Source organism: Dendropsophus ebraccatus, chromosome 15 (assembly GCF_027789765.1).
Source record: "Dendropsophus ebraccatus isolate aDenEbr1 chromosome 15, aDenEbr1.pat, whole genome shotgun sequence".
Lineage (NCBI taxonomy): Eukaryota > Metazoa > Chordata > Amphibia > Anura > Hylidae > Dendropsophus > Dendropsophus ebraccatus.
In genome coordinates this window covers 74,362,773-74,387,841 of record NC_091468.1, presented here as the reverse complement: position 1 = coordinate 74,387,841, position 25,069 = coordinate 74,362,773, and the positions used below count along the sequence as shown (strand labels likewise).

At 49.7% G+C, this 25,069-nt stretch overlaps 1 protein-coding gene and 1 pseudogene across 1 annotated transcript in view; one reads left to right on the top strand and one right to left on the bottom strand.

The window, feature by feature from the left end:
- Nucleotides 1–25,069, top strand: part of CAPN9 (calpain 9) — a 135,656-nt gene that overhangs the window by 90,549 nt on the left and 20,038 nt on the right. The window contains exons 9-13 of the mRNA XM_069955061.1: nt 366–526; nt 740–897; nt 13,308–13,516; nt 22,211–22,247; nt 24,126–24,206. Coding sequence (XP_069811162.1) covers nt 366–526; nt 740–897; nt 13,308–13,516; nt 22,211–22,247; nt 24,126–24,206 — 646 coding nt within the window. The remainder of the gene's footprint in view (nt 1–365; nt 527–739; nt 898–13,307; nt 13,517–22,210; nt 22,248–24,125; nt 24,207–25,069) is intronic.
- Nucleotides 18,897–20,007, bottom strand: LOC138774312 (vesicle-associated membrane protein-associated protein B-like; annotated as a pseudogene).

Genomic DNA, 25,069 nt, shown 5'->3' with positions numbered 1-25,069 from the left:
GAATGATGGAACGTTGTGTTTCTCCACCTTTGTCTCTGGGATATCTCCGTACATGAATGATGGAACGTTGTTGTGTTTCTCCACCTTTGTCTCTGGGATATCTCAGTACATGAATGATGGAACGTTGTGTTTCTCCACCTTTGTCTCTGGGATATCTCCGTACATGAATGATGGAACGTTGTTGTGTTTCTCCACCTTTGTCTCTGGGATATCTCAGTACATGAATGATGGAACGTTGTTGTGTTTCTCCACCTTTGTCTCTCTGGGATATCTCAGTACATGAATGATGGAACGTTGTGTTTCTCCACCTTTGTCTCTGGGATATCTCCGTACATGAATGATGGAACGTTATTGTCTTCGTGCAGGATGACATTCGAGGACTTCAGAAGACATTTTGATAAAGCTGAAATCTGTAACCTGACGCCCGACGCTTTAGACGACGATACAGAACATAAGTGGGAGGTGACGGTTCACCAAGGGAGCTGGGTGCGGGGCTCCACCGCCGGGGGATGCCGGAACTTTCTAGGTACTTAGCAGCTTCTCGGCAGGAAATGTCTGTCTAACATTTGTTGATTGAGAGTCTGCTCTCTGAATGAGGGAATAGAATGCGGGTTTCTATGGTAAAGAAGTGGAAGGAATAGAGATTTATAGAGATTTATAGAGATTTATAGAGATTTATAGAGATTTATAGAGATTTATAGAGATTTATAGACCGTGATTTTTCTCTTGGTTCCACAAGAAACTTTCTGGACAAATCCTCAGATAAAGCTGAGCCTCAAAGAGAAGGACGATGGCAAAACCGAGTGCACGTTCATTGCTGCCCTGATGCAGAAGAATAGACGCAAGCTTAAGAAGATTGGAGCTGACCTGCTGACCATAGGATACGCCATATACCAGGTACCTCTGGTCTGGTGGATACATGTATACTGCTATACTGCTATACTGCTATAAACATTCTACATTATGTCTGGTCTATAAAGTTACATAGGTTATGGAGGTGTGCGGGTTACTGTATGGAGGTGTGCGGGTTACTGTATGGAGGTGTGCGGGTTACTGTATGGAGGTGTGCGGGTTACTGTATGGAGGTGTACGGGTTACTGTATGGAGGTGTGCGGGTTACTGTATGGAGGTGTGCAGGTTACTGTATGGAGGTGTGCGGGTTACTGTATGGAGGTGTGCGGGTTACTGTATGGAGGTGTGCGGGTTACTGTATGGAGGTGTGCGGGTTACTGTATGGAGGCATGCGGGTTACTGTATGGAGGTGTGCAGGTTACTGTATGGAGGTGTGCAGGTTACTGTATGGAGGCGTGCGGGTTACTGTATGGAGGTGTGCGGGTTACTGTATGGAGGTGTGCGGGTTACTGTATGGAGGTGTGCGGGTTACTGTATGGAGGCGTGCGGGTTACTGTATGGAGGTGTGCGGGTTACTGTATGGAGGTGTGCGGGTTACTGTATGGAGTGTTATGGTGGTGTACTGTATAGAAAGTTATAGGAGTTTATGGGTTATGGGGGTGTATGGGTTAATGTATGGCGGTGTATGAGTTACTGTATGAAGGTGTATGAGTTACTGTATGGAGTGATATGAGTTATGGGGGTGTATGAGTTATGGGGGGTACAAAATAATGTTCAGAGTATTATTATAAATGGGTCTTTGCAAATTCCAGAATTCCAATTACCTGCTGAAAGAGCGAAGAAGCGTACAAGCGTCCGCTGAGACATTATCACCCCCCGTGCTGCACACACAGTGTTATCAAAATTATCAAAGCAAAAAATTGTATTTTGTGGTGTAAAATGGCCGGATGCAAATTAATTTATTCGCAAATGGCCGTTTTGCAAATAAAATATTAGCATCAGGCCATTTTACGCCACATTCGCCAGTGGGGCGGGGAGGGGGTGTGAAGGGGGTGGAACGGGGGGCGCGGACTCAGGGTGCACTTCATTTAGCATTTTTCGCAACGAAAAATGATAAGGAAACCTACGCCAGCTCAGAGCCCTGGGCTCCCCGGGTGACCTACAGAAGTCCTGGGTGACCTACAGAGGTGCAGCGTCCTGGGTGACCTACAGAAGTGCAGCGTCCTAGGTGACCTACAGAGGAGCCGCGTCCTGGGTGACCTACAGAGGTGCCGCGTCCTGGGTGCCCTACAGAGGTGCCGCGTCCTGGGTGACCTACAGAGGAGCCGCGTCCTGGGTGACCTACAGAGGTGCCGCATCCTGGGTGACCTACAGAAGTGTCGCGTCCTGGGTGACCTACAGAAGTGCCGCGTCCTGGGTGACCTACAGAGGTGCAGCGTCCTGGGTGACCTACAGAGGTGCCGCGTCCTGGGTGCCCTACAGAGGAGCCGCGTCCTGGGTGACCTACAGAAGTGCCGCGTTCTGGGTGACCTACAGAGGTGCAGCGTCCTGGGTGACCTACAGAGGTGCCGCGTCCTGGGTGCCCTACAGAGGTGCAGCGTCCAGGGTGACCTACAGAAGTGCCGCGTCCTGGGTGACCTACAGAAGTGCCGCGTCCTGGGTGACCTACAGAGGTGCCGCGTCCTGGGTGCCCTACAGAGGTGCCGCGTCCTAGGTGACCTACAGAAGTGCCGCGTCCTGGGTGACCTACAGAGGTGCAGCGTCCTGGGTGACCTACAGAGGTGCCGCGTCCTGGGTGCCCTACAGAGGAGCCGCGTCCTGGGTGACCTACAGAAGTGCCGCGTCCTGGGTGACCTACAGAGGTGCAGCGTCCTGGGTGACCTACAGAGGTGCCGCGTCCTGGGTGCCCTACAGAGGTGCAGCGTCCAGGGTGACCTACAGAAGTGCCGCGTCCTGGGTGACCTACAGAAGTGCCGCGTCCTGGGTGACCTACAGAGGTGCCGCGTCCTGGGTGCCCTACAGAGGTGCCGCGTCCTAGGTGACCTACAGAAGTGCCGCGTCCTGGGTGACCTACAGAGGTGCCGCGTCCTGGGTGACCTACAGAGGTGCCGCGTCCTGGGTGACCTACAGAGGAGCCGCGTCCTGGGTGACCTACAGAGGAGCCGCGTCCTGGGTGACCTACAGAGGTGCCGCGTCCTGGGTGACCTACAGAGGTGCCGCGTCCTGGGTGACCTACAGAGGTGCAGCGTCCAGGGTGACCTAGAGAGGTGCCGCGTCCTGGGTGCCCTACAGAATTGCAGCGTCCTGGGTGACCTACAGAGGTGCCGCGTCCTGGGTGACCTACAGAGGAGCCGCGTCCTGGGTGACCTACAGAGGTGCCGCGTCCTGGGTGACCTACAGAAGTGCCGCGTCCTGGGTGACCTACAGAAGTGCCGCGTCCTGGGTGACCTACAGAGGTGCCGCGTCCTGGGTGCCCTACAGAAGTGCCGCGTCCTGGGTGACCTACAGAGGTGCCGCGTCCTGGGTGCCCTACAGAATTGCAGCGTCCTGGGTGACCTACAGAGGTGCCGCGTCCTGGGTGACCTACAGAGGAGCCGCGTCCTGGGTGACCTACAGAGGTGCCGCGTCCTGGGTGACCTACAGAAGTGCCGCGTCCTGGGTGACCTACAGAGGAGCCGCGTCCTGGGTGACCTACAGAATTGCAGCGTCCTGGGTGACCTACAGAGGAGCCGCGTCCTGGGTGACCTACAAAGGAGCCGCGTCCTGGGTGACCTACAGAGGAGCCGCGTCCTGGGTGACCTACAGAATTGCAGCGTCCTGAGTGACCTACAGAAGTGCAGCGTCCTGGGTGACCTACAGAGGAGCCGCGTCCTGGGTGACCTACAGAGGAGCCGCGTCCTGGGTGACCTACAGAGGTGCAGCGTCCTGGGTGACCTACAGAGGTGCCGCGTCCTGGGTGACCTACAGAGGTGCCGCGTCCTGGGTGACCTACAGAGGTGCCGCGTCCTGGGTGACCTACAGAGGTGTCGCGTCCTGGGTGACCTACAGAGGTGCCGCGTCCTGGGTGACCTACAGAGGAGCCGCGTCCTGGGTGACCTACAGAGGAGCCGCGTCCTGGGTGACCTAGAGAGGTGCCGCGTCCTGAGTGACCTACAGAGGAGCCGCGTCCTGGGTGACCTACAGAATTGCAGCGTCCTGAGTGACCTACAGAGGAGCAGCGTCCTGGGTGACCTACAGAAGTGCAGCGTCCTGGGTGACCTACAGAGGAGCCGCGTCCTGGGTGACCTACAGAGGTGCAGCGTCCTGGGTGACCTACAGAAGTGCCGCGTCCTGGGTGACCTACAGAGGAGCCGCGTCCTGGGTGACCTACAGAGGAGCCGCGTCCTGGGTGACCTACAGAGGAGCCGCGTCCTGGGTGACCTACAGAGGAGCCGCGTCCTGGGTGACCTACAGAGGTGCAGCGTCCTGGGTGACCTACAGAAGTGCCGCGTCCTGGGTGACCTACAGAGGAGCCGCGTCCTGGGTGACCTACAGAGGAGCCGCGTCCTGGGTGACCTACAGAGGTGCCGCGTCCTGGGTGACCTACAGAGGTGCCGCGTCCTGGGTGACCTACAGAGGAGCCGCGTCCTGGGTGACCTACAGAGGAGCCGCGTCCTGGGTGACCTACAGAGGTGCCGCGTCCTGGGTGACCTACAGAGGTGCCGCGTCCTGGGTGACCTACAGAGGAGCCGCGTCCTGGGTGACCTACAGAGGTGTCGCGTCCTGGGTGACCTACAGAAGTGCCGCGTCCTGGGTGACCTTCAGAGGGGTCGCGTCCTGGGTGACCTACAGAGGTGCAGCGTCCTGGGTGACCTACAGAAGTGCCGCGTCCTGGGTGACCTACAGAGGTGCCGCATCCTGGGTGACCTACAGAGGTGTCGCGTCCTGGGTGACCTACAGAGGTGCCGCGTCCTGGGTGACCTACAGAGGAGCCGCGTCCTGGGTGACCTACAGAGGTGCCGCGTCCTGGGTGACCTACAGAGGAGCCGCGTCCTGGGTGACCTACAGAGGTGTCGCGTCCTGGGTGACCTTCAGAGGAGCCGCGTCCTGGGTGACCTACAGAGGTGCCGTGTCCTGGGTGACCTTCAGAGGAGCCGCGTCCTGGGTGACCTACAGAGGTGCAGCGTCCTGGGTGACCTACAGAGGTGCCGCGTCCTGGGTGACCTACAGAGGTGCAGCGTCCTGGGTGACCTACAGAGGTGCCGTGTCCTGGGTGACCTTCAGAGGAGCCGCGTCCTGGGTGACCTACAGAGGTGCAGCGTCCTGGGTGACCTACAGAGGAGCCGCGTCCTGGGTGACCTACAGAGGTGCAGCGTCCTGGGTGACCTACAGAGGAGCCGCGTCCTGGGTGACCTACAGAGGTGCAGCGTCCTGGGTGACCTACAGAAGTGCCGCGTCCTGGGTGACCTACAGAGGTGCCGCATCCTGGGTGACCTACAGAGGTGCCGCGTCCTGGGTGACCTACAGAGGTGCTGGTCCAAGTTTGGTACTCGATGGAGTATTAGGGTACTCGATGGTTCTCGTTACTCGGACGAGCATCTCGCGATACTTGAGGAAATCTCATCATCCGTTTCCTGTAAGTTTGGGCGCTATTTCTCAGCCAATAAACATGCAGGAGACTCTTTGGTACATCCTGCGATGACGTGGGACCCATACATGTCTATAGCAGCGATTGGTTGGCCAGATCAGATGACCCTGCCATATAAAACTGGGCGTATGCTGGCTTCAGGCGTATGCTGTGAGAGATCAGGGAGAGAGCTGCTGCTGGTCAGGGAGAGTGTCAGTGTAGGATATAGCCTTCCAGTAGGCCGGGTATATACTAGTAATACAAACACCTTGTCAGGGCTAAAAGCTTTTATTAATACTATTACTACAGACTGCTGGCTGGGACTTGCAGTGCTGCTACCACAGAAAGGGGACATTAGGTGTTGCACACAGACCTCTAAAAAGTGCTCAGTACTAATATATTATTTTGGGGCTGGTGGTGCTGTAGTACATTGTATTGCTGTGATTTGTAGTACACCTGCATAGAACTTCACTGCTCATTGTCCTGTGTAACAGGCGCCATAGACCACAGACCACCACTTACCCACAGATTCTATACGACAACCTCCAAATACTAGTGTGACACTGACCACCAGTATATTTTCTGATTTCTGTATTTGTTACTCAGGGCATCTCCAAGCTCACTACTGATTGCCCTGTGTAAGGGGGTGTCACACTGTGTATAGGTGCAGCCACCAATCACAGCGGTGTAAGGGGGTGTCACATGGTGTATAGGTGCATCCACCAACCACCAATCGCAGCGGTGTAAGGGGGGTCACATGGTGTATAGGTGCAGCCACCAACCACCAATCGCAGCGGTGTAAGGGGGGGTCACATGGTGTATAGGTGCATCCACCAACCACCAAGCGCAGCAGTGTAAGGGGGTGTCACACGGTGTATAGGTGCAGCCACCAATCACAGCAGTGTAAGGGGGTGTCACACAGTGTATAGGTGCAGCCACCAATCGCAGCGGTGTAAGGGGGTGTCACATGGTGTATAGGTGCAGCCACCAACCACCAATTGCAGCGGTGTAAGGGGGTGTCACACTGTGTATAGGTGCAGCCACCAACCACCAATCGCAGCGGTGTAAGGGGGTGTCACACGGTGTATAGGTGCAGCCACCAACCACCAATCGCAGCGGTGTAAGGGGGGTCACACGGTGTATAGGTGCAGCCACCAACCACCAAGCGCAGCGGTGTAAGGGGGGTCACATGGTGTATAGGTGCAGCCACCAACCACCAATCGCAGCGGTGTAAAGGGGGGTCACATGGTGTATAGGTGCAGCCACCGACCACCAATCGCAGCGGTGTAAGGGGGGTCACACTGTGTATAGGTGCAGCCACCAACCACCAATCGCAGCGGTGTAAAGGGGGGTCACATGGTGTATAGGTGCAGCCACCAACCACCAATCGCAGCGGTGTAAGGGGGGTCACATGGTGTATAGGTGCAGCCACCAACCACCAATCGCAGCGGTGTAAGGGGGGGTCACATGGTGTATAGGTGCAGCCACCAACCACCAATCGCAGCGGTGTAAGGGGGTGTCACACTGTGTATAGGTGCAGCCACCAACCACCAAGCGCAGCGGTGTAAGGGGGGTCACATGGTGTATAGGTGCAGCCACCAACCACCAATCGCAGCGGTGTAAGGGGGAGTCACATGGTGTATAGGTGCAGCCACCAACCACCAATCGCAGCGGTGTAAGGGGGGTCACATGGTGTATAGGTGCAGCCACCAACCACCAATCGCAGCGGTGTAAGGGGGTGTCACACTGTGTATAGGTGCAGCCACCAACCACCAATCACAGCGGTGTAAGGGGGTGTCACACTGTGTATAGGTGCAGCCTCCAGCCACCAATCGCAGCGGTGTAAGGGGGTGTCACACTGTGTATAGGTGCAGCCACCAATCGCAGCGGTGTAAGGGGGGTCACACTGTGTATAGGTGCAGCCACCAACCACCAATCGCAGCGGTGTAAGGGGGTGTCACATGGTGTATAGGTGCAGCCACCAACCACCAAGCGCAGCGGTGTAAGGGGGGTCACATGTTGTATAGGTGCAGCCACCAACCACCAAGCGCAGCGGTGTAAGGGGGTGTCACACTGTGTATAGGTGCATCCACCAACCACCAAGCGCAGCGGTGTAAGGGGGAGTCACACGGTGTATAGGTGCAGCCACCAACCACCAATCGCAGCGGTGTAAGGGGGGTCACATGGTGTATAGGTGCAGCCACCAACCACCAATCGCAGCGGTGTAAGGGGGTGTCACACTGTGTATAGGTGCAGCCACCGACCACCAATCGCAGCGGTGTAAGGGGGTGTCACACGGTGTATAGGTGCAGCCACCAACCACCAAGCGCAGCGGTGTAAGGGGGGTCACATGGTGTATAGGTGCAGCCACCAACCACCAATCGCAGCGGTGTAAGGGGGAGTCACACGGTGTATAGGTGCAGCCACCAACCACCAATCGCAGCGGTGTAAGGGGGGTCACATGGTGTATAGGTGCAGCCACCAACCACCAATCGCAGCGGTGTAAGGGGGTGTCACACTGTGTATAGGTGCAGCCACCGACCACCAATCGCAGCGGTGTAAGGGGGTGTCACACGGTGTATAGGTGCAGCCACCAACCACCAAGCGCAGCGGTGTAAGGGGGGTCACATGGTGTATAGGTGCAGCCACCAACCACCAATCGCAGCGGTGTAAGGGGGTGTCACACTGTGTATAGGTGCAGCCACCAACCACCAAGCGCAGCGGTGTAAGGGGGTGTCACACTGTGTATAGGTGCAGCCACCAACCACCAATCGCAGCGGTGTAAGGGGGAGTCACACGGTGTATAGGTGCAGCCACCAACCACCAATCACAGCAGTCAACTGTCCCTGCAGCAGACAGACAGAAGCGCAAAACACACGGCCACTCACCCGCATGCACGAGCCCTAAATGTGCACATAGGCAAACTGCTGAGCCCGGAGATGCTGCCCTATCGGCTGGTAGAGACAGAGGCTTTAGTCAGCTTGTCAGGCACTGGCACAGTTCAAAGGAACAGAGAGTGAACATGGTGGATCCTAATTTAGCATCCTTGTATTGTCCAGTTTTTGAGAACACCGATTACTGGGTATTCCCCCTCCTTACTTCCCACCTGACACCACTAGCGCCAGAGGACGGAGTTCTGTGGGCCAAAGAGCGGGGGGAGGAGCGGTGGAGCAGGCAGCTTGTCAATGGGCAGGGGAACACTCTCCAAGGGCTTTGACAGTTTCATGGCACCCCAGCAAGACTATGTCACCTGTCGCCAGTCTAGACAGAGTAGGGGGGAAGCCTTCAGGAAGATAGTGAGGGAGTACCTTGCTGACCATAACAACCTATACAATCTGTGGGTAACTGTAGCTATATAGTATATGCCACCATCTTACACAGGGCAATTAGCAGTGAGCTTGGATGTCACTCACCACTTCTCCCCACCGCTGATTCGATTTTGAGTTTGAGTTTGACCTGCTGGGTGCTGGGCTGGCCCACATCTTCAACCTAGTGTTGCTGCTGTTCCTTAAAACCTACCCCAATGTGGCTGACTTGCTCACCAAGGTGCAGTGCATCTGTGCGCATTTCCGCAAGTCAACCAGGGAAAGTTACCCCAACTGCTACAGTCAAATTCAAAGTCAAATCAGCGGTGGGGGAGAAGTGGGGAGTCACATGATGCAGGGAATGTTACCCCAACTGCTACAGTCAAATGCAAAGTCAGGCACTGGCACAGTTCAAAGGAACAGAGAGTGAATATGATGAATCCGAATGTAGCATCCTTGTCTTCTCCATTTCAAACCATATTATGTGTAGATGTCATCTTATGGGTGTCCTCTGCCGTTCTTTCACCAGCACCTTCTACCTTCCTTGGATGTTGTAGCCATTTTGAAGGCAGGATTGACCAGGTCTTTTTAATAAAATTCTGGGGCCTGTATTGTTATTCTTCATCCCTACCTCCAAAGATATGCCTCTCATGCGCAACTGCATGAGGGTGTGAGGCTAAATCTAGCCATAATCCGGCTATTTTTATTGGATGATTGTATTGTCCATCTTGGTCTGGGTCAGTGGTGTCAGGCTAAGTTTTTGGGTGGTCCATATGCTACCTGTGTTTGAATGGTTTCCTGTGTTCTTATCACCATGCTGTGTCAGGCTAAATTTTGGGGTGGTTCAAATGCGACCTCTGCTTTAATGGGACTCTGTGTCCTCCCCGCCATGCTGTGTCAGGCCTAATTTTTGGGAGGCTCACTTTCTACCTCACTTTTAATGGCTCTCTGTGTTCTCAACACCGTGCTGTGTCAGGCAAAGTGTTTGGGTGATTTATCATATGCTACCTCTGTTTTAATGGTTCCCTGTGTTCTCACCGCCACGGTGTGTCAGGCCTAATTTTTTTGGAGGCTCACTTGCTACTTCTATTTTAATGGCTCTGTGTCCTTACTGCCATGCTGTGTCAGGCAAAATTGTGGGGTGGTTCATATGCTACCTCTGTTTTAATCCTTCACTGTGTGATCACTGCCATACTGTTGCCCATAATTTGGCGTAATGGTGCGATTAGGCAGCCTCAGAGGCATCCATACATGCTGCCCCTGCTGTTTCCTGTTTCCGTTGTTTTTTCATCATTTTCTGAGGTTGACAGGTTTTCACACGACCTTCCCTCTACCGAAGTTGGGTCCCCTGCAAAAATGCTCGAGTTTCCCATTGACTTCAATGGGGTTCGTTACTCGAAACGAGCACTTGAGTATCGGGAAATATTTGTCTCGAGCCCCTGAACACTTTGGCACTCACTCATCACTAGCTACAATGTGGCTGCATGTCCCTTCTATCATCTAGATCAGTGCTTCCCAACCTTCTCCCCCTCGGGCACCTCGCGGCACCCCTACTAAATAATGTTCTACAAAATAAGAAAACCGTCATACAGTGACTGACAGGTGACGTCTTCTTTGATCTGAGGAGTCACTTTCCCTTTTCCTCTCCATCCGGCCCAGACCTCCAGGATGATTCCTTCCAGATACGTTTCATCTCTTCAGAACCTGCGAGACAAACAATTTAGGCTCCGCACATTTCTAGCAACTTCCTTTCCTTTCTCCCTGCTGTAGGCTCCCAAAGTAACTGCGCTGTGTGGGATGCCCCCTGTATGTAGGATCCCCTGCTGTGCCCCCTGTATGTAGGATCCCCTGCTGTGCCCCCTGTATGTAGGATCCCCTGCTGTGCCCCCTGTATGTAGGATCCCCTGCTGTGCCCCCTGTATGTAGGATCCCCTGCTGTGCCCCCTGTATGTAGGATCCCCTGCTGTGCCCCCTGTATGTAGGATGCCCTGCTGTGCCTCCTGTATGTAGGATCCCCTGCTGTGCCCCCTGTATGTAGGATCCCCTGCTGTGCCCCCTGTATGTAGGATCCCCTGCTGTGCCCCCTGTATGTAGGATCCCCCGCTGTGCCCCCTGTATGTAGGATCCCCTGCTGTGCCCCCTGTATGTTGGATCCCCTGCTGTGCCCCCTGTATGTAGGATCCCCCGCTGTGCCCCCTGTATGTAGGATCCCCTGCTGTGCCCCCTGTATGTAGGATCCCCTGCTGTTCCCCTCCGCATGTAGGATCCCCTGCTGTGCCTCCTGTATGTAGGATCCCCTGCTGTGCCCCCTGTATGTAGGATCCCCTGCTGTTCCCCTCCGCATGTAGGATCCCCTGCTGTGCCCCCTGTATGTAGGATCCCCTGCTGTGCCCCCTGTATGTAGGATCCCCTGCTGTTCCCCTCCGCATGCAGGATCCCCTGCTGTGCCTCCTGTATGTGGGATCCCCTGCTGTGCCCCCTGTATGTAGGATCCCCTGCTGTGCCCCCTGTATGTAGGATCCCCTGCTGTGCCCCCTGTATATAGGATCCCCTGCTGTGCCCCCTGTATGTAGGATCCCCTGCTGTTCCCCTCCGCATGTAGGATCCCCTGCTGTGCCTCCTGTATGTGGGATCCCCTGCTGTGCCCCCTGTATGTAGGATCCCCTGCTGTGCCCCCTGTATGTAGGATCCCCTGCTGTGCCCCCTGTATGTAGGATCCCCTGCTGTGCCCCCTGTATGTAGGATCCCCTGCTCTGCCCCCTGTATGTAGAATCCCCTGCTGTGCCCCCTGTATGTGGGATCCCCTGCTGTGCCCCCTGTATGTAGGATCCCCTGCTGTGCCCCCTGTATGTAGGATCCCCTGCTGTGCCCCCTGTATGTAGGATCCCCTGCTGTGCCCCCTGTATGTAGGATCCCCTGCTGTGATGAACTAATAATGCCCCCAGAGGTGCCCCCATGAGCTAATAATGCCCCCAGAGGTGCCCCCATGAGTTAATAATGCCCCCAGAGGTGCCCCCATGAACTAATAATGCCCCCAGAGGTGCCCCCATATACTAATAATGCCCCCAGAGGTGCCCCCATATACTAATAATGCCCCCAGAGGAGCTCCCATATACTAATAATGCCCCCTGAGGTGCACCCCATGAACTAATAATGCCCCCAGAGGTGCCCCCATGAACTAATAATGCCCCCAGAGGTGCCCCCATATACTAATAATGCCCCCAGAGGTGCCCCCATATACTAATAATGCCCCCAGAGGTGCCCCATGAACTAATAATGCCCCCAGAGGTGCCCCATATACTAATAATGCCCCCAGAGAAGCCCCCATATACTAATAATGTCCCCAGAGGTGCACCCCATAAACTAATAGTGCCCCCAGAGGAGCCCCCATATACTAATAATGCCCCCAGAGGTGCACCCCATGAACTAATAATGCCCCCAGAGGTGCCCCCATGTACTAATAATGCCCCCAGAGCTGCCCCCATATACTAATAATGCCCCCTGCTCTGCCCCTAAAAAAAACAAACATCCTACTCACCTAATCCGCGCTGTGTCGCTGCAGGGATCCGCTCTCCCTCCTCTTCTGGCTCCATCTTGCGAGCCACAGGGACGGGACCTCCGGCAGGCATGATGACGTCACATCATCACACCTGCCATAGAGGTCACGTCCCGGCCTCCCATAGGCTGCTGGTATGAAGTGTCGGGGGCCTATGGGAGGGAATGTAGGAGCAGGACGCTGACAGGTCCTGCTCCTGCATTCTGCTCACTGTGTGGGCGGAACATTAAAGCGATCTGTGCATCCCGAGAAGCTGCGCGGCTGCAGCTTCTTGGGATGCTTAAAGAGACAGTGCACATTTCCCACCGGTATCCCGCGGCGCCCCTGGCGGGTTCTCATGGCACCCCGGTTGGGAAACGCTGATCTAGAGACTAAGGTGACTAGAAGATTATATACAGCCCCATTACACAAAGCAGCATGTTCCCCCTGAAGACCCCGAGTGCAGTCATCCAATCATTACATTATGTGCTGCTGCTTTCCCCTGTTCTGGATGAGATATATATATATACACTGTGTAGAAAGGTGAATGGTAAGATACTGGAGGGGGTGTACATCTCACCCATGCTGCTTGCTGGGATGAGGTGGTAAACTCCGGGAAAGATGTGGTTCAGCAGAGATATTCTATTATTTCCGGGCCTGGATTTTACTGGAATGGCGGGTAGGTTTGGTAGTGGGACCTGCCATTCCCTCCCCACTCCAGTCCACACCTTGCGCACAGGTGTGAGCAGGTGCTAATCGCTCCAGCTCATAAAAGGCAGCTCAGAGGGCTGGAGATGGCTGGGAGCCTGGAAGACACTCACCTGTGTCAGATTTATATGCCACAATAAAGCCAAGTTGGACTTCTTATGTTAAATTGGCATAAGGACTGCATTATTCTCGCTACCCCCTACTAAAGACCCCCACAACTGTTACAATCTGTATTGCTGCGATATATGATATATATACACCATATACACTATTACTAATCTGCTGTATCTGTAACTTGCAGTCTCCTGGAAATAATTCCCAAATAACTAAAGATTTCTTCAAATTCAACGCATCAAAAGTGCGGAGCAAAACCTACATCAATGTGAGAGAAGTGTCGCAGAGGTTCCGGCTGCCGCCCGGCGACTACATGATCATTCCCACCACATTCGAACCTCACGAAGAAGCCGACTTCTGTTTGAGAGTATTTTCAGAGAAGAAAGCGGAGATCACGTAAGATCCTTTCACACATACACACTATATATATACACACACACCATATATATATATATATATATATATATAGACACACACACACACACTATACATATATATATACTAGAAAATGTGCCCGGGTATAAAGTGTCAGTGTGTTAATTAGATTTGTTCTAAGGTGCCCAGGAGGCCAAGCTAAAGGTATTGTTTCATCTGAGTTAATCAGTGGAATTAGTGTATACCTGTAGTGCATAGTTGGAGGGGTTCTGTATACCCACAATGTATAGTTTTTAGGGGTCTCGCATATCTGTAGTGCATAGTTGGGGGGGGCTGTATACCTATAGTGTATAGTTGGGGGGTCCTGTATACCTGTAGTGTGTAGTTGGGGGGGGGCTGTATACCTTTAGTGTATAGTTGAGGGAGGTCCTGTATACCTGCAATGTACAGTTGGTGAAGGTCCTGTATACCTGTACTGTATAGTTTGGGGGTCCTGTATACCTGTAGTATATAGTTGGTGCTGTATACCTGTAATGTATAGTTGGTGGAGGTCTAGTATACCTGTAGTTTATAGTTTGAGGGTCCTGGATACCTGTAGTGTATAATTGGTGGAGGTCTTGTATACCTGTAGTATATAGTTCGGGGGTCCTGTATACCTGTAGTGCATAGTTTGAGAGTCCTGTATAACTGTAGTATAGAGTTGGTGGAGGTCCTGTATACCTGTAGTGTATAGTTTTGGGTTCCTGTAAACCTGTAGTGTATAGTTTGGGGTCCTGTATGCCTGTAGTATCGAGTTGGTGGAGGTCCTGTATACCTGTAGTGTATAGTTTGGGGTCCTGTATACCTGAAGTGTATAAATGGTGGAGGTCAAGTATAGTTTTGGGGTCCTGTATACCTGTAGTGTATAGTTTGGGGTCTTGTATACCTGTAGTATATAGTTGGTGGAGGTCCCATGCACCTGTAGTGTATAGTTTTGGGGTTCTGTATACCTGCAGGGTCGTATTTACCATTAGGCATCCATGGTCTGGTGCGTAGGGTAGCACCTTCCAGAGGGGCAGTACCCTCCCGTTCAGACTTGCCAGAAAATCTGGTGTCTTTTCGAGGGGGGTATGGTGGTATTGGTCAGGTCTGGTATAGTGGTGTTATCCAGTCACAGTATGGCGGTATTGGTCAGGTCTGGTATGGCGGTGTTATCCATTCACAGTATGGCGGTATTGGTCAGGTCTGGTATAGCAGTTTTTTTCAGTCATAGTATGGTGGTATTGGTCAGGTGTGTTATGACAGTGTTATCCAGTCACAGTGTGTCGGTATATGTCAGGTCTGGTATGGCAGCGTTATCCAGTCACAGTATGGCGGTATTGGTCAGGTCTAGTATGGCGGTGTTATCCAGTTACAGTATGGCGGTATTGGTCAGGCCTGGTATGGCAGTGTTATCCAGTTACAGTATGGCGGTATTGGTCAGGCCTGGTATGGCAGTGTTATCCAGTCATAGTATGGTGGTATTTTTTTTTTTTTTTTCCTCGTCAGTGTGGAGCAGGATTCTGGCTACTGGGGCAATGATAATATATATGGACCATGCACGAAATGTTTAAATGCCCCCCCTAAAAAATACAAATCATTGCTAAGGCTTTACTTTTGTAAATCCAATAATACAGTAAATCTCACTATATCTCACTTGTAATATGACACTTATCTAAACCCACCATATTCAGATGATAGGAATTTTAGTGCTTTTTATTTTTTTAACACATTCGCAACAACAAACCGTTTAATATCTTCATTTTTAATATTTCAACTCAGAACATGGACAATTCTAACTGGCTTGTGATAAAAGTGTAGAAACACACAGACCACTTGTAGCGGAGACTACAAACAAGGCTCATTGTTTCCTACGGAGGAACTACACAAGAGTTGTAACTTCATCAGCCTAAGCGCTTTACACAGCTGGAAGGAGGTGGCGGAGTTAGTCGGTGATGAATAACACAGGTGGACCCCGGGAGGGATAGGGGGTAGATGAGCACAGAACTTTAAGGGGATGTCCAAAATTACAAAAAAACAAAACAAAAACAAACGTTCTTCCCCCCTAGAACAGCACCACAGACAGCGATAGGTTGTGTTTGGTATTGCAGCTCAACTATATTCAAATGGGTCTGTAATACTATGTACAGCCTATAAACATGATTGGTGCTGTTCTAAGGGGGGGGGGGAATACAAAATCTTTGTTTTCTAATCTCTTATCACCCCCTTTAACCCATTCCGCACAGTCTAAACATAATACGAAGATTATGTAACACTGGGCACTTAAAGAACCATCAGATTATATAGCCTCGTGTAAATGTAAACCTTTCAACATAAATTTCAGCAAATAATGTCAATCTTCTCTATGACCCAGCTATGGGGAGGGGTAAACAAAAGACAAATGGCCAAACAACAAGTGTGCGTAGCTCTACAATAAAAGCCACCTTGTCGTCCGACGTGGTGTGGTCCTGTAATAGTGCAATATACTATTTGATCGGATAAGAATCATGTGGTTACATTCACACATGTGTAATAGTTCTGGCTGCTTTTAAAAGATAATAACCATAAGGAACTTAAAACACTGTTCCAATAAACCTACAATATGCAAATGTCCATACTTCCTTCCCATAAAGCACTGCATGTAAGACTCTTCTAGAACAAAAAAAAAAACCCCACACAAACCAATTATAACCAATAACCAATTTCCAAACTTTCCCATGAAGCTTTGAAAGATTCCACAGACCACTGATTAAAATTATGAAAACCTTTGCTCTATCTTATCCTATCATGTTTTATTCTCCTTTTATACATCTGAGCTAGTAACAAGCTGATTGGTGGGGGGTCCGGACTGTTAAGACCCTCACCATTGCAGAGATGTGTGCACAGCCTGCACTCCATTCACTCTATGGGGTTTACATGTCGAGCACTGAATTCCTTTTGTGATATCCTGATAGTTGGGGGGTCCCAGCAGTGTTATTAGCTTGCCAATCTCCATCCTGTATATCGGGGATAACTTCTTCCCCTTCTACCCCTTTAACATTTGGCAGAATTCATGTGCCCAAGAGCAGTGCATTGTGGGAGCTTAAGTGACGGGCCTTGTTCACACTTTTTTTTTTTTTTTACTAGAGGAAAAGAGGCTTATGGGAGAGAAAAAAACAATAGCTACATCCTGCTGAATTACAGGAAAAAGCTGCTGACCCAAATGTTTTTTTAGGCCAAATAACGGCCATTATAGTACACATTACGGCAGTCATTATAAACTAACGACTGTTATTTGGGCTTAACAGTTTAAGGCGATGTTTTCACACAGTATCCTTGCAAACAAAACCAGGAGTGCATTGAAAAAACAGAAAGGCTATGTTCACGCACTGTTGAAACTGAGTGGACGGCCGACATTTAGCGAAAACACTGTGTGGAAACATAGCCCAAGTGAGGAAAAACACCACAAACCATTTTAGATAAATTGGACCAGAAAAACATAGGTAAATATGTAGATAAAGAAGCCCTGCTAAGTCATGTGACTCTGAGGTCCCCAAAAAAAAAAAAATTTTTACTTCCGTGAATGGAAACGAAAACTACCTATAGGGCACAATCGATATAAGACTGCATTTTAAAGTTTCTCATATCGTTCTAAAATGAGGTTTCCAGTTTCTGCTATACAGCCCCATCCAACAGCAGAAAACTTACCCCCAGTACTGGTCCTTTAATGCCTCTCCTACCTCTATCACATTACTTACCGGTTGTACTAATACAATAGAAGAAAACCATCACAAACAAACTTTTGAAAAATCTAATTACTAATGCAATCTGGGAAAAGGACCGGTGTAACCATTGCCAATCCTTTCCTTGTGTCTGCCGACGCAGTGCCTATCCAGCTCTGGTTGCTAAGGAGGAGACCATAGCAACCAGACCACTCAGGTCTCAAGGGGGCTTCAAGGATGACAGGGAAGGGTCAAGGAGGCTTGAAAGTGCTCGCAAGGTTAACCGTTTGTCTGCCAGCTGCCTCCACCCTCATCTCCCTCTCTAGACGACGACTTCTGGAAGTAGTATTACTCTACAGCCCATATCACACATGGTCAACACAGAACTAATGTGCAGATGTATGATCAGCATAATATTAGTTACCAAAGTAACAGGTTGGCGTGGGAACCCATCCCAACCAAATCTGGGAATGGGAATCATGGACTTGTATGAGATCACTTATTCCCCCCCTCCCCCCCCCCCTTAGAAACAGCACCACTCTTGGCCATTGGTCGTGTCTAATATTGTATTTCACAGGCAGATCTGTGCAGTACTACACTCAGCCACTGTTGAAGGGTGGCGCTGTTTTTCACCTACAAAATAAAACTTGGACACATTCTCAAAATCAACAAAAACAAGCCACAAACCAATATATTGTTGAACGACTTAATTTACAGCAGGGACACCTAATGTGGTTAAATCTCATGGGTTTTTTTTCTCCCAGATTGTATACCTAAAACAGGAAGGGGGGGGGGGGGGGGTGCAAACTCATCAAAAAGACCCAGTGTCTTAAGATGTTCATAGGAAACATTTTTTGTTGCTTCATCACACAGAAGCAACACTCAAAAGACCCCCATAGAGACAATGCCATACTATATAATGAAACGTGAGGGGGTCTTATGTAGGCGTGACAAAGACGGCTGTGTATTCACATCGACAGATCACCTAAACAATGGGGAGAAGGGAATGGATAGTGATGTGGTGGGGGGGGGGGGGGGCACTGTAAATGGCTTCATTATGGGACAGGGTAGAGCCGACTCTTCACCCCCTACCCTGTACAAAATACTATATCACGGTCTCCTGTTTGGTCCCTATTCAAAAAAAAACCTATTCCCAAGCACCCCAAGATTCACTGCTATGCCAGCACGCCCTATCCCTGTTAATATGAGTCAATACCTGATGCAATAAGCAACTTCTGTACATATAGGCCTGTGTCCCATTACCATTGCAAAAAAAAAAAAAAAAATCTCTGTACTGTACAGCCTTGGCAACCAGGTTGACCACAACACCACCCCCTCATTTGGCTGGCTCGCCCACAAACTGGATACTGTGCAACTGCGGTATACAGCACAGGAGATCGGGAAAGTCTATACACTTAAAAATGGACGTAATCCTTCATGAGCAGCAAGTATGATTATTATATTTATATATATATTTATATATGTATACATAGACAGGAGGGCAAAAAAAATCCACTTCCCCTCCCCCTCCCTTGGAACCTACTAGACCACGGCGCCAGTGGAACTAAAGTGATGACAATTTGATTGACCTTTTTTCCATTTTCTTAAGAGGTAAACCAGAAACACTTACTCAGAGGTTTAAAAAATGTGTTTTGTTTTCTTTTTCTTGTTTTTTTTTGTCTTTAAAATGACATTTTACAGTACGACGTTAAAGAATTAGGTGACGTTTTCTGTTATTTAATCAATAATGATCTTTGCTAATGAATCATTCTGTACAATTGATCTGATCCTAGAAGCAAAAATGTTAGAACTTGAGCAGGGGAGGAGGAGAGGGGGTAGGAACTTAAAGGCAGGACCTGTGAAATGTTGTACTTTTTTTTTTTTTCTCGCTCTCGTTATGAATAAATTTAATTTTCTTTGATATGGCTAAACCATCGACAGTATGATTTTGTAATTTTTCCTCGTTTCCTTTAAAAGCATGCGTCGTCTACAAGGCCACTTTCCCTATGATTACACCGATAATGAAAACCAAGACTGCCAGGGCGAGTATCCATGGGTGTAAGCCTTCGTCTTTTACAAGGCTAGAGGATGAAGACGCAGGGTTACTGGAAAGTTTTTGCATCCTGAAGCCATCTTCCTCCTTCAGCTGTTTGTAGTCCTCCCGTAGTCTCTGCAGTTCTGCCTGCAGTCGCTTGTTGTCTTCTCATAGCTTCTTCTGCTCGGAGTCGTCCAGACTAGAACTTCTGGATTTGAACATGGAGGTGGATTCTGTCTTACACTGCTAGAGAGGAGCTTGTTTGCTTCACCTTCATGGGGCTTATCGTTCTCAGAAGGCAGCTCAAACAGGCACCGGAGTTTTGAGTCCATCAGTTCCTCCAGCTTGGCTTCTTTCCACACAGCTTACATGTCGGAGGTGTCTGTCGGTGCATACATGGACTGGACCATCAACTTATGCTTTGCTTTTCTCATTGGGATCATAGTCAAAGGGTTGGAGCATAACAGATACATTGATGGAGGAGCCGGCATCGATGACCCCACTGTTAGGTCGCACACAGTACCGGCGAGGCGCCGTGGTCTTCACTTTGAAACAAACATTTTTATCTGTGGGGTTCATTAGTATCAGGTTTGTTGTAACTACATCTGTGAATGGACCTTTAAACTTGAGCTCGTGCTGAGGCTCCAGGACGAGGACCTGCTCGGATTTGGCCATGTCTCCTCCGGTGTGCTCTCCGGGAAGGGGCAGTGCATGCAGCGGTCAGGGGGTACTCGGGGCCTCACAGTATGGCGGTATTGGTCAGGTCTGGTAAGGCGGTGTTATCCAGTCACAGTATGGTGGTATTGGTCAGGTCTGGTGTGGCAGTGTTATCCAGTCACAGTTTGCCGGTATTGGTCAGGTCTGGTATGGCAGTGTTATCCAGTCACAGTATGGCGGTATTGGTCAGGTCTGGTGTGGCGGTGTTATCCAGTCACAGTATGGCGGTATTGGGCAGGTCTGGTGTGGCAGTGTTATCCAGTCACAGTATGGCGGTATTGGTCAGGTCTGGTGTGGCGGTGTTATCTACCAGTTATTACTGTGGATGTTGTGAGGCAGCTTCCCTAGCAACCATTGCTCCCTGTGACAATGAAAGCAGTAATCCTATTGGTTGCTAAGGCTCCAACTGCCGTGTCTGCTGCAGCTAATTATATCACCTGTGTTTGCAGTGAGGAGATTTTCCCATTCATCTCTATGGGGCGCCTCTCTTTCCCCTCCCCCTCCCCTCCTGTACATCTGGTGGGGACGGGACCTGCGCAATAACCTTCCCGGGCACCCAATGTATCTGTGGGCCAAATTTGGGGTCAAACGGTTCAGACGTTTGGAAGTCTATAGAGGACAGACAGACAGACAGACAGAAGGACAGACAGACAGACAGACAGAAGGACAGACAGACAGACAGACAGACAGACAGAAGGACAGACAGACAGACAGACAGACTTTCATTTTTATGATATAGATATATATATATACACTCACCGGCCACTTTATTAGGTACACCTGTCCAACTGCACGTTACCACTTAATTTCTAATCAGCCAATCACATGGCGGCAACTCAGTGCATTTAGGCATGTAGACATGGTCAAGACAATCTCCTGCAGTTCAAACCGAGCATCAGTATGGGGAAGAAAGGGGATTTGAGGCCTTTGAACATGGCATGGTTGTTGGTGCCAGAAGGGCTGGTCTGAGTATTTCAGAAACTGCTGATCTACTGGGATTTTCACGCACAACCATCTCTAGGGTTTACAGAGAATGGTCCGAAAAAGAAAAACCATCCAGTGAGCGGCCGTTCTGTGGGCGGAAATGCCTTGTTGATGCCAGAGGTCAGAGGAGAATGGGCAGACTGGTTCCAGCTGATAGAAAGGCAACAGTGACTCAAATAGCCAACCGTTACAACCAAGGTAGGCAGAAGAGCATCTCTGACCGCACAGTACGGCCAACTCTGAGGCAGATGGGCTACAGCAGCAGAAGACCACACCGGGTGCCACTCCGCTCAGCTAAGAACAGGAAACTGAGGCTACAATGTGCACAAGCTCATCGAAATTGGACAGTAGAAGATTGGAAAAACGTTGCCTGGTCTGATGAGTCTCGATTTCTGCTGCGACATTCGGATGGTAGGGTCAGAATTTGGCGTCAACAACATGAAAGCATGGATCCATCCTGCCTTGTATCAGCGGTTCAGGCTGGTGGTGGTGGTGTCATGGTGTGGGGAATATTTTCTTGGCACTCTTTGGGCCCCTTGGTACCAATTGAGCATGGTTGCAACGCCACAGCCTACCTGAGTATTGTTGCTGACCATGTCCATCCCTTTATGACCACAATGGACCCAACATCTGATGGCAACTTTCAGCAGGATAATGCGCCATGTCATAAAGCTAGAATCATCTCAGACTGGTTTCTTGAACATGACAATGAGGTCACTGTACTCCAATGGCCTCCACAGTCACCAGATCTCAATCCAATAGAGCATCTTTGGGATGTGGTGGAACGGGAGATTGGCATCATGGATGTGCAGCCGACAAATCTGCGACAACTGTGTGATGTCATCATGTCACTATGGACCAAAATCTCTGAGGAAGCTTCCAGCACCTTGTTGTATCTATGCCACCAAGAATTGGGGCAGTTCTGAGGGCAAAAGGGGGTCCAACCCGTTACTAGCATGGTGTACCTTATAAAGTGGCCGCTGAGTGTATATATGTATATATATATATATATATATATATATATATATATATATACTCACACCATATATATATATATATATATACACACACACTATATATACACCCCATACATATGGTTATACGGTTATAGTTATTATTAAGGTGGTTATAGTTATGGTTTATATGTCTGAGTGTTGTCCACGTGTGATGGCAGCATCCAATGTACTACAGATCCCAGCGAGCCCTTGTGCACCTGTGATTACTGCTCATTTCATGGTGAAAATCTATTTCCTCTTACAGAGAGATTGATGGAGACATAAATGTGGAGATTCCCGATGTAAGTGCACGGATCTTATCCATTCTTCTATAATGACTGTGTCCACAATCTGATACTTAGAGGGGATGTCCGGATAGTAGTCATAAGTAATGATGCTGATCTGCTGCTCATCACTGAGGCTCCTCTGCTGCTGACAGGATATATAATACACAGGCCCCCATATAGTAATAATGCCCCCTGCTGTGCCCTCCATATAGTAATAATGCCCCCTGCTGTACCCTCCATATAGTAATAATGCCTCCTGCTGTGCCTCCATATAGTAAAAATGCTTCCTGCTGTGCCCTCCATATAGTAATAAGGCCTCCTGCTGTGCCCTCCATATAGTAATAAGGCCTCCTGCTGTGCCCCCATACAGTAATAATGCCCTCCTGCTGTGCCCTCCATATAGTAATAATGCCTCCTGCTGTGCCCTCCATATAGTAATAATGTCCCCTGCTGTATCCTCTATATAGTAATAATGTCCCCTGCTGTATCTTCTATATAGTAATAATGTCCCCTGCTGTGCCCTCCATATAGTAATAATGTCTTCTGCTGTGCCCCATATATTAATAATGTCTCCTGCTGTGCCCCCATATAGTAATAATGCCCGCTGCTGTATCCTCCATATAGTAATAATGTCTCCTGCTTTGCCCCAATATATAATAATGCCTCCTGCTGTGCCTCCATGTAGTAATAATACCTCTTGCTTTGCCCAATATAGTAATGCCACCTGCTGTGTCCACATATAGTAATAATGTATCCTGCTGTGTCCTCTATATAGTAATAATGTCCCCTGCTGTGCCCTCCATATAGTAATAATGTCCCCTGCTGTGCCCTCCATATAGTAATGATGTCCCCTGCTGTGCCCTCCATATAGTAATGATGCCCCCTGCTGTGCCCTCCATATAGTAATGATGCCCCCTGCTGTGCCCTCCATATAGTAATAATGCCCCCTGCTGTGCCCTCCATATAGTAATAATGTCTTCTGCTGTGCCCCATATATTAATAATGTCTCCTGCTGTGCCCCCATATAGTAATAATGCCCGCTGCTGTATCCTCCATATAGTAATAATGTCTCCTGCTTTGCCCCAATATATAATAATGCCTCCTGCTGTGCCTCCATGTAGTAATAATACCTCTTGCTTTGCCCAATATAGTAATGCCACCTGCTGTGTCCACATATAGTAATAATGTATCCTGCTGTGTCCTCTATATAGTAATAATGTCCCCTGCTGTGCCCTCCATATAGTAATAATGTCCCCTGCTGTGCCCTCCATATAGTAATGATGTCCCCTGCTGTGCCCTCCATATAGTAATGATGTCCCCTGCTGTGCCCTCCATATAGTAATGATGCCCCCTGCTGTGCCCTCCATATAGTAATGATGCCCCCTGCTGTGCCCTCCATATAGTAATAATGCCCCCTGCTGTGCCCTCCATATAGTAATAATGCCCCCTGCTGTGCCCTCCATATAGTAATAATGTCCCCTGCTGTGCCCTCCATTTAGTAATAATGTCTCCTGCTGTACCCCATATATTAATAATGTCTCCTGCTGTGCCCTCCATATAGTAATAATGTCTCCTGCTGTGCCCTCCATATAGTAATAATGTCTCCTGCTGTGCCCTCCATATAGTAATAATGCCTCCAGCTGTGCCCCATATAGTAATAATGCCCGCTGCTGTATCCTCCATATAGTAATATTGTCCCCTTCTGTGCCTCCATATAGTAATAATGTCCCCTGCTGTGCCCTCCACATAGTAATGATGTCCCCTGCTGTGCCTCCATGTGGGGCGGATCCCTTCCTCTGTGGGGCGGAGCAGTATTTCGCTGTGTTTGGTCCTAAACTGTATTATTCACATGTAACCTGTATCTAGTAAATATATTCTCTGTTGCACTTTTAGCCACCAAAACCGACTCCTGCACACAAGGAGACAGAAGAAGAGAAGCAGTTCCGCAGTTTGTTTGAGCAAATAGCTGGAGAAGTAAGTATAATGTATGTTCTATATGTGTATAGTATACAGCTGTATATATCCCCAGCCACTACCCTATAGAACCCTGGAGAAGTCTAATGTGTGTATCCTGTAACCTGCTCAGTGTGCGAGATATGTAAGAGACTATATAACTCCCTGTATCCTGTAACCTGAGAGATATGAGACTATATAACTCCCTGTATCCTGTAACCTGCACAGAGTGAGAGATATGAGACTATATACCTCCCTGTATCCTGTAACCTGAGAGATATATGAGACTATATAACTCCCTGTATCCTGTAACCTGAGAGATATATGAGACTATATAACTCCCTGTATCCTGTAACCTGAGAGATACAGTATATGAGACTATATAACTCCCTGTATCCTGTAACCTGAGAGATACAGTATATGAGACTATATAACTCCCTGTATCCTGTAACCTGCTCAGTGTGCTAGATATGTAAGAGACTATATAACTCCCTGTATCCTGTAACCTGAGAGATATGAGACTATATACCTCCCTGTATCCTGTAACCTGAGATATATATGAGACTATATAACTCCCTGTATCCTGTAACCTGAGAGATATATGAGACTATATAACTCCCTGTATCCTGTAACCTGAGAGATACAGTATATGAGACTATATAACTCCCTGTATCCTGTAACCTGAGAGATACAGTATATGAGACTATATAACTCCCTGTATCCTGTAACCTGCTCAGTGTGCTAGATATGTAAGAGACTATATAACTCCCTGTATCCTGTAACCTGAGAGATATGAGACTATATACCTCCCTGTATCCTGTAACCTGAGAGATATATGAGACTGTATAACTCCCTGTATCCTGTAACCTGCTCAGTGTGCGAGA